The sequence below is a fragment of the Amblyomma americanum genome, chromosome 4 (assembly GCF_052857255.1).
Source record: "Amblyomma americanum isolate KBUSLIRL-KWMA chromosome 4, ASM5285725v1, whole genome shotgun sequence".
In the NCBI taxonomy this organism is placed as follows: Eukaryota; Metazoa; Arthropoda; class Arachnida; order Ixodida; family Ixodidae; genus Amblyomma; species Amblyomma americanum.
Window position 1 is genome coordinate 51,549,693 of NC_135500.1, and position 15,072 is coordinate 51,564,764.

At 47.3% G+C, this 15,072-nt stretch overlaps 1 protein-coding gene across 2 annotated transcripts in view; it reads left to right on the forward strand.

The window, feature by feature from the left end:
- Nucleotides 1–15,072, forward strand: part of LOC144127947 (putative 4-coumarate--CoA ligase 1) — a 160,479-nt gene that overhangs the window by 77,152 nt on the left and 68,255 nt on the right. For both annotated transcript variants that reach the window (XM_077660962.1, XM_077660963.1), the window contains one exon: nucleotides 1,782–1,984. In XM_077660962.1, coding sequence (XP_077517088.1) covers nucleotides 1,782–1,984 — 203 coding nt within the window. The remainder of the gene's footprint in view (nucleotides 1–1,781; nucleotides 1,985–15,072) is intronic.

A 15,072-nucleotide genomic window follows, 5' to 3' on the forward strand; every position in this document is an offset into this window, starting at 1 on the left:
AAGATGCAGACACGCTCTCCCGGGCACCGGTCGAGCTAACTGATGATGGCATAGAGGACGGCAGTCGTTTCCTTGGAGTGGTAAGGGACTCCGACGTAAGGGCAAGGCAGCGAGCTCAAATAAACTTACGATCTGCAATTGACCATGCGGAGGGCCGCACTGCTACTGTACCGCGAGTTTTCCGGGAACCTTTCCTCCTTCTGCATGCAAATGGCATCCTGTTCAAGAAAAAAATTTTGCAGTGGCTTAGCTCGGCTATGCCACGATATACGCAGCGAAAGGTAAGGCATAGCTTGGTTAGCCTTGGTTAATCTTGATTCCAAGTCCAGGTTAGTCTTGTTGTGTGGATAGTTGTCTTTGGCTGGTCATGTGGTTCGTCACGCGGTTGGTCACGTGAGTGAGCAGTCACGTGTTTGGTGAGGTGGTACGGTGCGACCACGGTGGGACTGTGAGCACCGCGAAACTGCAAGCTCGTGGCCAATGAAGCTTCCACTACAATACTTGAGCCAGAGTGACCGCGCCTGCCTCCTCATCTTGCCATCAGACCTTCGTGCCGATGTCCTCTTTGCCTCTTACGACGAGCCCATCCCTGGTCACTTGAAATTTACACGCACCCTCACTCGAGTGCGCCATGCCTATTATTGGTTGAAACTTGCTACCACCATCCGCCGCAGCGTCCAAGGTTGCCGCTAATGCCAGCACCGCAAGCCACCTCCACTCAAGCCTGCGGATTTTCTCCAGACGGTCGCACGGCCTCGCATACCCTGTGACCAAGTCAACATGGATCTTCTGGGCCCATTCCAGGTATCATCGGCCGGCAATAAGCGAGTCATTGTCGCTACGAGCTATCTCGGACGCTATGCGGAAACCAAGGCGGTGCCGCGTGGCACATCGCCTGAAACCGCGCAGTTCTTCATGCACCGCATTGTTTTACGGCACGGCACATCGTCCTACGTAATCACCGATCGAGGAATGGCTGTAACCGCGCAGCTCATGCACGAGGTAATCAAGTTGAGTCACGCGAGGCATGGAAAGACTACTGCCTACCATCTGCAGTCAAATGGGCTCACCGAGCGACTCAGCAAAACCATAGCGGAAATGCACGCATTGTATATAGACGTTCAGCATAAGACTTGGTGCCAGATGCTGCCATACGTGACGGTCACGTACAAAACGGCCGTACATAAAACAACGTAATTTACGCAAATTCGCCTCGTTTATGGGCATGATGTGTACACAATGCTGGATGTCATGCTTCCGTGTTCTACCGTTGACCGGTCGCTCACGCCACATGCCGAGGAATTTGTCCAACACGCGGAGGAAGCCCGCCAACTCGCCCGAATGCCCATAAGGCAACTATTTAGAAGCTTGGTAGGCGCCACTGAAGTATTTGATTACCATAATTAGTACGAGACATGAAGACTTTCCACGGTTAGTCGGCGAGTTAGTCGTGCTGGTGCAGACTGCTCCAAGTTTGCCACTTCAGTGAACGCCATACACTGTTTATGAGAACTTAAATAAAATTGTTTTAATAGTCTTTGATTACCGATTTGCTGAATTTTAGGACGACTATATTTTTCGAAGGCATGTCCTGTGTGCTCTGTACAAGGTAAGGTTTCAATAATACCTTAAATTTTTTTTGCAGTAATAGGAGTTTGTTAATATTCGATTCCATTGTCGAGCCCCATACTAAATGGCAGTACTGTATGTGGGAGGCAAACATTGTATTATAAATTAAAACCTTTACTGACACAGTAATCGTGCCCACTATTCTGGCGCAGGGCCTTTTTTGCATGGGACACGCTGCGGGCTTCGTCGCGGCCTCGACATTTTCGACGCTGGATGAAGAGGAGTTCAAGGAGAGCCCCGTCACCGATCCCCGGAGCACCGTCCTTGCTGTGTGCTACACGTCGGGAAGCACTGGAATGCCCAAGGGTGCTGAGGTGACGCACTACAACTACGTGTCCAGTTTCTACACTACCAGGTATGAAGTTCTAGTTGAAGATACTCGCTTCGTGTGTACCAAACAGAACAACATACGGAATAAGACTCACTTAAGACAACACCTAAACAGGAAATAACATTAAAGATGTAGGGATGGCTGTTGTCAGGAGTTGCTGAAGTGGAAATTTATGGTTTTACGTAGATTGTTTCAGGAAAGCAAACACATAACATCATTGAATGGCGACCGACAAGCGGAGCAAATAAATTAAAAGGTAGTAATCGCCAAATATTGAATTATTTTATTTCCAGAGCTGTACTCAAGATCTCTTCCAAGGATAAATCAAATGTTGACGTGGTGCAGAGGTAAAGCATTTTGTGTATTAAGTGTGTAACGTGGATGGCCATTCCAGAGGCAGGCCGTATTTCTTCCCAGGAAAATATCTTAGCAGCTACTTCGTGCATTATGTATCTCTATTATTGCGTTTTATGACAAATATTATCCGGAGCGCAGTAGGGTGTCTCTTACCCGGTCTTAATATTTCTAATTTACAAAATGATTTCCTATATACTACGTTACTGCGTGCACATTTTCGCGGATGACTACAACATAAATCGCCCTATTACTTCTACGAATGAAGATCTTACATTCTAAGCATACCTTAAACTTATTAACGACTGGCGCATAACACGGTTAGGAATACTTCTCGTTTGGAATTGCAGATATCTAAGTTAGTCGCACGAATTACAATCCTGACTACATATTCCGTAAAAAAAGATGATGTAGTGTCTATTTGAGTGCAAATACTTTTGCGCTCCCCTTCAGTCATTTACTTCTGCTTCTAATCCTAAAATGGACTACCTTACTTTTGTTCGGAAAGTTTGCTTCCTCCATTTTGTCTTCCTATCTTAACAACATCGTCCCGCATTACGATCCTCCTAAAATAGGTATGCTCGATGCATTTCAGCAACTATAACGGTTCTTACAGCGTTGGTGAAATGATATTGGTCTTTTCTCGGTCAATTACACGCCTTAACACAGCTTTCTTAAGAAAGCTTCACCAGTTCGTACATTTAAAAACACCATGACCTTTCCACCAAGGTGTTCCATCTGGGATATCTGAAAGACGCCACAGACATCTTCGTACATTTGACCGCAACCTTGACAGCAACCTGCAGACCGATGCGCTATTTTTAGATTTTTCGGAGGCATTTGACACGGTACCTCACCAGCGCATATTACTAAAACTTGCCTTTTCAATCTACACCCTAATATCCTGGAATGGATTAAAGCATTTCTAGCCAACCGGTCTCAGTTCATTACAATTAACAACCGCCGCTCAAGCGCTCTCCCTATTAAATCTGGCATCCATCAGGGATCTGCGCTCGGCCCAATCTTGTTTCTAATATATATTAATGATCTAGCTTTACATGTGTCATTTAAAATTCGTATCTCCGCCGATGACTGCGTAATCTATCGCACTGTCACTAAAATTTTTGATGAAATGACCCTTCAAAACGACATTAACAGCGTCCATAAACGATGTGACCTCTGGTTAATGACGCTAAATGCTAACAAATGCAAACTCGTTCCCTTTCATCGTCAACACAACCCGCTTATCTTTTCCTATACAGTTGTTAACTCGTTTAAAGAAAGCGTCCAATCGTTTAGGTATCTTGGTGTCACCCTCTGCAGCGATCTTTCTTGGCGAACACACATTACCACAATCATATCATCTGCTAACAGATCCCTAGGATTCATGAAACGTCATCTTCATCATGCGCCGCGACACGTGAAGTTCTCACTTATAAAACCCTCATCAGACCCAAACTTGAGTACTCCAGCCCCATCTGGAGCCCAAACCAGGCATGCCTAACAAATGCACTCGAATCAGTTCAAAACGGCGAAATTCGTTTCGTTCACTCTGCATATTCATATACCACCAGCGTTTCAGCTCTAAAGAATTCCAGTCCTGAAAGCCTCGCAGACCACCGCCGCATTACTAGCCTCTGTTTGCTCCACAAGTTTTTCCGTACCTCTCTAAACAACCGCCCTACATAACTCATCCGAACCGCATATCTCACCGCACTGCCCATCCGTTTCAGATTGACCGCCCTGTGTCCCGTACTGCAACTTTTTCAGGCTCATTTTTTCCGCGAACTGTTGTGGACTGGAATGCCCTGCCCACCGATATCGCTGCCATCACGCACCCGTCTGTATTTTCACATGCTGTAAGCAATTACATTTCAAATAAATGAGTTGTACTTGTTGATGAATATGTTAACCCACCCCTTATATAATACCCCCTGAAGGGAATCCTTAAAGGGGATGCGAAACACTGCTTGAACAGATTCCGGCGGTTACATTTCAAATGGAGTCTTTATGTCACACAGATGCTAACTCAAAAAGAATTACGAGAATTGATGCATAGGAACAGGAGTTATTCAAAAAATTTCAAAATACAAGCAAACAAAATGTTGCCCGCCCTAAACACGATTTTCGCGCAGCTTCTCTTCCCATTTCACTCTTCCATTGACGATACTCAGCGCGACCAATAAAAAAAGCCTATCTGAGCACGTGGCAGAAGTTTGCACTCCACGGTTGCCTGTTCTCTGTAACTCGTTCATGCGAAGGCTGGCAACGCCGTTTGCATGGTTAAGGCGGAACCGCATGGCGCGTTTTCCGCGAGCGAAAAACGCGACGCGCGGTGGACGCCCGCGTTGCCGTCAACGCGCGAGCACCCGCACGAGCGGCGCCTTCGCGGCGCGTTCTCCGGGTTGCCAGACAACGTAACTCCCAACGACATGAATTGTCCCTGCTACCGCATATGTGATATGCCCTTAAACTTACACAACACAGCAATAGAAATAATCTTAGTGTAATTACACAACGACATTTTTTTTTTCGAAGTATATTTAGCAAGCTTAATTTCAAGCAGGAAGAGTGTGTGAGAAACTGCGACTATGTACTTTCTGCATGCCAAGAGGCCGCTGCTTGTTTACAACTCGACATAGAAAATGAAGAGTCAGGCGCTTACTACAGAGCAGAAGAGGCGGTCGCGTATATCCCACAAGACGCGACGCCTCTCCACTTCCGTGATAAGGGCCTCGATGAAGACTGCTTTCTCCATTTTCGATGAACACGATGCGCGCACGAAACAGTAGCACGTGTTTTTCACGTGCGCGCCGGTTCTGCAGAGCGAAAAAAAAATGCGCCGAAGAGGTTCCGTCGAGATGCGCAGAGAGTAGGGCCATCTAGTGGCAAAACCAAAAACCAAAAATGCCACTTGACCAAATACCACGTGACTTACTTGAAATCTGATTGGCGGACGCGCCCCGGACGCGCCGCGCGAGGCGTTTTTTTCTACTCCGAGCAGCAGCACGCGGCGGCGCGATTTCGTGCTGGGCACGCGTCAAAACGACGCGCGCGTCCCAGTATCCGCGCGTCAATCGCGCCTGAATCGCGCCATGCGGTTCCGCCTTTACAACAACCATGTGAACGCCCAGCTGACGCAGCGATGCTTCATCGTCACGTCGACGGTGCAGAAGGGAACACTGATCAATGAGGCTCCCTTACTTGTCGATCCGAACACGAGCGCGAGATACTGCGACGGTGTGACAGCCTGCGCAAGATATCACATTTAGCATAGCGCGTACCGCTACTGCTTACCGCCTACCATCGGCCGTCGCTCCTAGTGCGCTGGTTGGTGATGGCGAGCAAGGAGCCCGCGTTGTTAACGGGAACGTGGCGCCATCTGGCGCCGCCGCCCGGTGATCCTCCACAAGCTGACGATGCGCACTGCCTGCTAAATGGGAAACGAACGCATCCTTCCTTGGGACCGAAACAAACGCTTATAGAGTGCAATGGCTAGGTCGAATCGATTCCGCAAAGTCGATCTCAGATATATAGAGAGTAACCATAAGTGTTGAGTGCTAGGTCGTAGGATGTTTACAGAGAGGCGCACAGTCCTTCGATGCAAAACGTAGCCAGAGCCTCTAGTGGTGCATTTTTGTTTTGCTTGCTTTACAGTGCTTTTTTCTAAGACAAACAAGTTGGTTTTGTTAATGTAATATAAAACACAAAAACTTGACAAAACGTATCTGAAGACATTAACAAAATTTGCAGTGATTTAACTCTTTGTCCAATCATCAAGCTCCCACGAAGTGATGTCATATCCGCTGCTAAATACCCCTACTGTATGGTGACACCGTCAGTGCCACTAATTTTTTTGCGAGCTAATTAAAATATTAAAAACCGCAGTATACGCGGTACGACCGATGCTAATAGCATCACTATAACTCATTCTATGCAACCAACAGGCAAAACAATGCACTGAAAATGTGTTTCGGGGCCCCCTTAAGGTGAATAATGTGAAGAAAAGTGAATTGAAGTGAAGGTTTGTACACATCGAAAGCAACGCTTGTTGATTAAGATCCTCAGCATTCAGCGGTTGCATGGTTCATCCAACGCTTTCAACAAATCTTTCCTTCCCATCGCCATAGAGGAATGGAACTATCTTCCTGAAACCGTTGTCATTGAAACTAATCCCACCAGATTTAGGCAGCTAATAACAGACCACTTGATCCAACTATAGCTACTTCCCTCGCGATGCTCTGCGTGCAATTTGAACTGCTTGTGTTATTGTGACACCCCCCCCCCCCACAAGTGTTTTCCCACTTATTTAATTTCCGTACTTTTTAATGTGTAATTTACATACTACTGCTTTGCCATGTATATTCTGTTCTATTTGAATCACCTGACGCTAATTTCACGTCAAACTTGTTATTCTTGTTATTCCTGTTATGCTTTTTTATGCTTACATGCCTTTGTGTGACCGTTTCACATCACTGTCTTCCCCCCCCCCCCCCCCTTATGTAATGTCCCTGACGGGATCTTTAAGGGTTCAATAAATGATGATGATGATGATGATGATGCGAGCAGCGAACTAAGGACGACGCACAAGAAAAAGAAGTACGACTGGACGTGGCGCTGAACTATAAATGTTTATTTTGAAAAGCGAGGCGGACAAGTATATAATTAGTGCCGTACCAGGCCACGCGAGCACGAAACAACAAATCAAAAACAAACTGAAAGAGGACACTAAAAATTTCATGTACGAAGAAGCGAGGGCAAGACCTTACGTGACTAAGAAGGAAAATACAGAATAGAACCAGAATCAGAATAAGAAGGCAAAGTATAAGAAATCTTTCTACAAAAGAAACCAGCTCAGGCAAAAAAATGGCCGTGGCTTAGCTTGGTTAAGCCTGGTGATTGCGAAGCAATAGTGTGTTATTCTCGGATCAGCTGGTAGTATGGCTGGTGGTAGTCTTGGGTTATGCTAGTGTTACGGCTTAGAGTGAATCATCTATGAGGAAGTCATCAGTCGAATCCGTGTATGCCGACAAACATTTCCCTCACCAGCGTGCCCATTACAAAATCTTCCAGTATCGGTTGGCCGATGGTGCGGTAACACTCCATTTTCTTCGCGTCGTAAGATATGCCCACTCGGTGCTTGCAGTAGCGTTCGTTAAAGTACGGTAGCGTTACGCCGTAATAAATGTTGGGGTTATTGTCCCCGTCCAAAATGCGATACAGTTTGTTGTACGTGTCCTCGTCGTCTTCACGATGCATTAGCGGTAGCTTGTATGTTTCGGCCACGTTGTAGATGGCCAAGTTGTCTGCATAACACCCCCATCGTTCGTCGGTCATCTTAAGTTTGCCCCACTTGTGCATCTGCGTGTCCGGCGTGTCGCTGGTTGCCCCGGGGTCCGGCGGTAGACCCATCATGCGTCTTACAATGTCGTTCTTGTAGCGCGGTACGCGCTTGTACGCGTTGCCTATAGAGACCTCGTCCAGGTAGCAAAACGCGTTTTTATTTTTTTTTGTTGAACATGGTTCGAGTAGACCGCTTTATGGGGTTGGGCGGCGTCTTTGAGAGACCGGCGAGACGACGGTATGGCTCGAACGGCGTGCACGACATGGCTTCACACCCACTTTTCGTGAACACGAATCGACCGTTGCTACACGTCAAACCGTCCGGGCACGGGTTATCCACTGGAAGGGGTTCCCACGTTAAGGGCCTCGTCGCCGAAAAATTTAAAGTCGTCGATTCCCTTGGCGCGCCAATGTTCGAGCAACTTCTGATAGGCGTATTTATTGAAGTAGTAGTAATCGAGCATCGTGGGCCCTGGGTCTGTCATCACGTATTAGTAGAGTTGTGCGATTATCTCTAGAACGTCAACTACCACGCGCGTTTTTAGCTGAATTTCATCTTGGGAATGGCACCCGATGCCCAACGCCGGAGTTTTTACCAAGTCGTAGTAAAGAATGACGACACACACGTGTTACTTTGTTTCATCTTTTATTTAAACCTATAAATACGCTTTGGTGATCTGTGAAGTAATGACTTTTGGTTTGTACATCACTTATTACATATTTGTCAGAATGTCTGTACATGATTAAATCTAAACTGCTTCCTCACTGAGTTGTAGACTTTGGCTGTAGTGGGCATAGGTCAAGGGAATATCTGGTGTCGAGGGCTTCGATGAACGATGGGTCTCTTGTAGGATCTTTGTTGAAGTCTCCTGTACAGACGAGCATTCTTCTGTCAGTTCGTTCCGGTAGACCATTGGCCAAGATGTTAAGAGCAGCATCATTTCCTGTTTGCGGCGAGATGTGAACACCAGCCACAACTAAGTCCAAGGCAGAAATTGCTATACACAGTGCTTCTCCTGTTTCGTCGGTACTGGAGGCGTCACAACGGTAGCTTGCAGAGGTTGTCTTACATATATAGCCACTCCTGCATTTCTAGTCTGGTCAACACGTCTGGCTGCACCCGCAAAGTTGAAACCACGCATATCCAAAGGACACTCGCCTGGGTAATATCCAGTTTCAGTAAAGACTAAGACATGAGCAGACATAAGCAATGAGTCCATGGCTATTTCCTGTTTATGAGCATCGAGTGATCTAACGTTCAGTGTGGCCAATGTAATCGTGCTGTTCGCCACCAACTGCTCACATCGATTAAACGCAGTGTCTAGCCTATGTCTCTCTAAACGCTCAAACTCCGCTTTGAGGAACCTGTCTGCATTAGGTGCTCTGTGTGTAAAGTTATGGCATCCTTCCTTGTTGGTAAGATACAGCCCTTCTAGACTTGTAGCCCTACTCAGGGCTACATAGACAAGTTTCTGTGGATGGTTTGATGCGTACGCATACACGACAGCATCGAAGGTTCCTCCTTGAGACTTGTGTATGGTCTTGGCGCAGGCAGGTATCAAAGAAAACTGTGTCCGCTTAACTGACATGTGCTTTACTAATTTTCCCTTCAGTTGAAACTGCATGGATACCAAATCTAGGGGTATCCAGCTGTTTATATGACGACCGTACCCGCGCTGTGCAAGCCTTGCGTTAGCTATGAGGCCAACTCCAGGTGGACAACGTAGCCAAATTCTGCACGGTTCTTCCTGTGCATCATATTCAATCAGCTTGAGTGTCCCTACTATACCATTCACTAATCCGACTGTAATATCTAAATTCCGTATCAACATGTACGGTTTCTCCACACACAAGACGACTAGTGAAGGCAAGTAGCCCGTCTCAACTCTACTAAAGGTTTCCAACGATCGTTTAGCCAAATCTTTCTCCTCTTGTGACCTGTGGCCAATTACCAAGTCTCTCGCTAGATCTTGTACTTTGTTTCGACTTGCACGGGCAACCTTTTCATTATATGCATCCACTTCGCTGTTGCTGTAGTACAGACGAAATGCGTCGGAACAGTGCGCTGCATTATCCTCCGGGTATATACATCTAGATTCCAGTAGTTTAACTTCAAAGTCCTCCAACAATTCGCCATCGCCAATCTTGGTTAAGAGAGTTGAGAAGACTGTGTCGCTTTGGCGGACAACTTGGGTTAGGGGGAAGTGTTCCAGGTGATGCCACGGTAGAACATCTGTGTTATACACGGCTCCACACGACTTTGGCCGCTTGTACACCTCGGATGCTCTAACGGGCGGCAGCTGCCTCATGTCTCCACATAGAATGATATCGAAGCCCCCAAAGGGTTCCAACATCCTGTCCGGCCTTATTTAAACGAAGCAGGTCCACTTGTCGAAGCAGGTCCGAAGATAACATGCTGACCTCGTCGATAATGATACATCTCACTCCTCTGAACAGGGTTCGAAATGTGTTCAGATCCGAGGCAGAAAGGCCCTTGTCTTCACGGCCTGATGTCATGACGATCTTGAAGGCTGAGTGCACAGCTATACCATTAAGTGCAACGGCAGCCTTACCGGTTGTGGCGCACGCTGTGTAGGCGTTTACTCCCGATATTTCACCATCTCCGTAACCAATCTTTCGACTTTTACAGTACCGATTGTAGACATCCATAATTAAACGGAGAGTGAAGGTCTTGCCGCACCCGGCCGGTCCAGTGAAGAAGATTCTAAGAGGCCTGGCGTCCTCATTGGTGACGCGATTTATAACCTCTTCGATTAACATTCTTTGGCGATGGTTGGTCATCTTCATTCTTGCGTAGAATTCATCCAAAGGCATACAGTCTTCCCTTTTCTTCACGCCTGGGCACATTGCAGCCACGACGACGCTTGTAACTGTGCTTTCTGGTACAATGTCCGTGTCGTAGTTCTCTTCCACCAGCCTAGCGCGAGTTCGTTCGCTTACCCCATCCCCGTTTTCGTCTTCTTCCTGCACACTCGTGGATGACACCTCTTGGCCATTGTGATCATTGATGTCACGAATGTATTCCAGTAGTTCAGCCTTCGTAACTGCACTGTTATACTTGCTTTTCACCTCCATGATTCTTTCTTTGTTCTCGTCAAAGATGCTTTCAAATGCATTGCCATCCAGAAAGCCGTTCTCCCTTCTAAATGGTAAGTACAACATCACGTGCTCTCGTTTGTAGTTGACGACATCGTTTATACCATAGTCCCGGCACCGAAGTATTGCCGTTTTTCTTCGCTTGGTCATCTTGTTGATGTTGTAATCTGTCATACACTCTGCGAGCGTGACGTGCTCCATTTCAGGGGGGCGTTCTTCATACTTTTCCACAGCGCTCTTTCGCCATATATCAGTGCTGGTTAATTCCAAGTGCTCAGCATCCATTTCGCGTCCACTTTTCCTACTTCTGACCCGTTCTTCCGGCCATACAGTGTTCACAAAGATTACATCTGTGCTTGTTTGGCTCATTTCAAACTGAAGTAGCATCCAGGCAGCTTCTTGGGCAGACATCTCGATGGAATTCAGCATGTGTACACCCAGTTTTCGCAACGCCTGTTCATAAGACAGTTGAGCCTCTGGGTCTACGGCAATCACATTCTTAATGGCTCTGCTAAGAGACGATACACCGCGGTTAGCCTTATTCACGTACTCGACTACGTAGGCAGCGCAGGCATATACATCCAGAATGTTTTGCAGATCCATGTTCGAGTTTAGCACTTCGGCTATCCAAGGATTGAAGGCGTTGATGTTACATTGGTCTAAATCTCGCTTTAACAGCATGGTAGGCCGTGAAAGTCCAGTCCGGATAACTTTTTCGTACTGCTCAAAGTCTTCAATGCCGTGCTGCTCCCACATTGATTCGTACGTGTCGTAAATCGTTGTGTTTAAGGCTTCATGAAGCGCATCTCGCTTTTCCTTCAGTACTTCGAATCGTTTAGCACCCTCGGGATCTGCTTCCTTGTCCGGGGCAACCAACGGTGTCAACACTTTGGTGCAAGGCATCGGCCACAGTGGGTAATTAAATTGGCAATTCTTCCTGTTACCCTTATAGCACGTATGAGTATGTTCGTGTCGTTGGCTTCTAGGCCTACTCAAAGCATCGTGATTCAGTGAAAGCTGTCGTTCGGCCAGCGCTACCGTCTCCGGCATGTCGTTGTTGGCGACCTCTTCGTTTGGCGCATTGTTTAGCCAAAGTAGAAGGTGAGCATGAGCACTGCCTCAAAGCTGAAATTCAATGCGTTTGAAGTATTCAACCACGTGGTTAGGCTTAAATGGGCTAAGCCGCTTATTGCAGAGGATTTGCATAATTACCCGAACCATATGTTCAAAGTACACGGCACAAACCACCGGATCTTCGTTCACCAAGACTGCAGCAAAGTAGCTATTCATCTCATGTTCATCTATACCAATATCAGATGGGGTTGCGCTCAAGCTCTTCAGTAATTCGAGAAGCCGCGGCCAGTGTACTTCCGATGCCGGAAGAGTCAGGAATGCCGTTGGTTTGCCCAATTGACGATTCATCGCAAACAGTTCGGCTTTACGGGTATGCCAATACTGTATAGTATTCGGTACACCCTTCATAAATCCCATGTCTCTCTCAATGAGATTCTCCACTTTCTCAGGATTCTCTACATCACCTCTGGTCAACGTCTCGATGCCTCGTTTGTTCCTAAACATGGTACTCAGGTTATCGCACACACGGTGTCGAATTACCTTCATAGCCATATAGAGAACATGCATCGGTAGAGCTCCTCGTCTATCACTTCTTCTAATCTCGGACGATGCCATGGTCAGGATTGTAGGCCTAGCCTGAGGTTTAATGCATCTTGCATGACCGTGGTAGATCTGTGGAAACGACAGCTCCTCAGCATGCGTGTCGTACAGAATGCTTATAGGCTTCTGACCTTCGCCGGGAGCCATTGTTACCACAGGATTCAGAGTTGATTGTTCGTCATACACTATAGTGTGTTGATCCATTGTTAATGCAACTGCCTCTGACTGCCTCTGTCATAGTGTTTATACAATGGAGAATTTTGCAGTACCTCTACCCAGGGCAGCAACTGTTCACGTGAAACCTCATCGGCTAGGTACAAGGTCTTAACAAAGCGGCGTCTCTTTATATTCACAAATATTTGCTGTTGATCGTCCACGTCTCTGGGCAACTGCTTCAACATATGGTCAGTCTCTACCGGCACATTCACGATCGGTCCCTTGATACCGTACTGACTGTTCTTCCAATTCATTAGTCTCCGAATCTGTACAAACGGTATACGCGGAGACAGAAGCCGCTCGGCAACTGGGTTCAAACGCGGTAGCCCTTCTGGCATCGGCGGGTATCTATAGCCATTAGAAACACTGTACAAAGGAATCTTTACCTCTTTAAGGCTATTCTTGCATGTATTGCACATCACGGCACCGGCTAAAGTCTCTTCTTTCCAGTCATGGTAAGCCTTAAGCAATGTGGGAAACATGAGAGCACTCACCGGCGTAAGTTTGTCCCTATGCCACAACCGGTCACACACTGTACACGCATAGCCGAACGGGTTCTTAGTAAAGCGACTGTTGAATTCACGCGTTGCCGTCTCAAACTCCTTTACTCTTCTCGCATGTTCTTCACGTCGTTCTACTGCAATGTGTCCTTCGGGTTGAGTCGGGCCAGCCTTGGTGAGAGATTTCTCCTGTCTTTTCTTCGAACGCTCTTGTCTCTGCTGGAGTGTTTCTTCTGCACGCTGTTTTCTTCGCTTTTCGTTTTCCTTCTCTCGAAACGCACGTTCCTTCTCGAGCCGCTGCTGCCGCTGTTCCGGGGTTTCTTGGACACGCCTCTGCCGTTTAGTCTCGTTCCAGCGTTCTGAACTAGTAGAAGGAGACTCACTGTCGGGCAAACTCATTTCTTCCTTTGCTTCTGCTGTTTCCACAGAGGAGGTTGCACGTTGTCGCCGAGCTGCATACTGGGCACGCCGCTTAGAAAGTCGTTCTCGTTCTTCTTCCGTCTCCGTAGTTCGCGGATGCTTCCTCTTTGCATTCTGCCGAGCTGCCTTGTTCGTAGGCACCATCGTAACATCTGGCTGTATGACTGCCTTGGCGAGAGGAGCGGAGCTGTTTTATACAGCTGGTGTGACGTCATTCTGACTGTAGCGCCCCTGGTGAGAGGAGCGGGAGTTAGGCCGCCGTTGGTGGCTACCGCCTCGCCTCGCGACGGCGTGAGATGGGGCCCCGTTTTTACACAGCTGGAGTGACGTCACACCGACCGTAGCGCCCCTGGTGAGAGGAGCGGGAGTTCGGCCGCCGTTGGTGGCTACCGCCTCGCCTCGCGACGGCGTGAGATGGGGCCCCGTTTTTACACAGCTGGTGTGACGTCACTCTAGGTCACGTGGTGTGACGTCACGCAGCGAGGTGACGCTAAAGGTCAATGGTGCCTACCACCGCCTCGCCACGGAACGGGCTGAAGTGCGACCTAATGTAGTATTGCTTCGCAATAAAAGTTTGTTCACCTCTAACTTATACAACAACAAGGTCCACCAAGCACAAAATATCAAACCTACAGGCACCTGGAAGGGAAAACTAATCGCTAAAACTATGGCATTACGCATGAAGAAAAACTTGATGGACAATTATAGGCCAATTACTGGTCCTCCTCACCGTTCAAAATAAAAGTTGATAGTTCTGTGCCTCGTCCTGAGTGCGCTGCTAGCGTAGATATCGACAGCAACATGATACCTTGCTGTTCGTCGGCATATCCTAGAGTTAATGGAATATGGATTGGCCACTCATATACCAGCGTGCCTCAATTTAATCGACAATGATTTCGTCGCTAAATCATTTGAAATTTTCTTAAAAACACGGCTTAATATAGCTCGCTGGTGTTTTTCTTTAATCCTAATTTTTTATGCGGTATTACATATTTTTGTTAAGGTATCAATATAATGTTTTCGTTCACTGCTAGCTTTACGGTGTCCATAAGGTAACACGCGCATTGTATCTTGCGTGCGTGCAACGAATACGCCTGCATATGCGCGTTCTTTTCTGCTCAAGCTCGGAGCAAGAATGCGGGGATTGTCGCACGATCTAATGTCGGCCGATCTGTCGCGCCGCCTTGCCCTCTCTTAAGCGCACTTTATGTCACAACGGTCGTCTGACTTCTCTCGGAGGTCAGTGACCCTTGACGAACCTCGTGTCTTCTTTGCTTGGAAGATGTGCTCTGCCTTTTCTGTTAATGCGGTGAAGCTTTCAGCCACTCTTGACAACTCGCGCAGAGAACGACGAGGACAAAGACGCGAAAAGAGACAGACAAGCATTTTTGTGTGTGTCTTCTAGTTTTCGTCCGCGTCGATGTCTTCACGCATTGCGGTCAAGAATGGATTACCAACAAGCCCAAACCCACACTTTATTAATCTTTT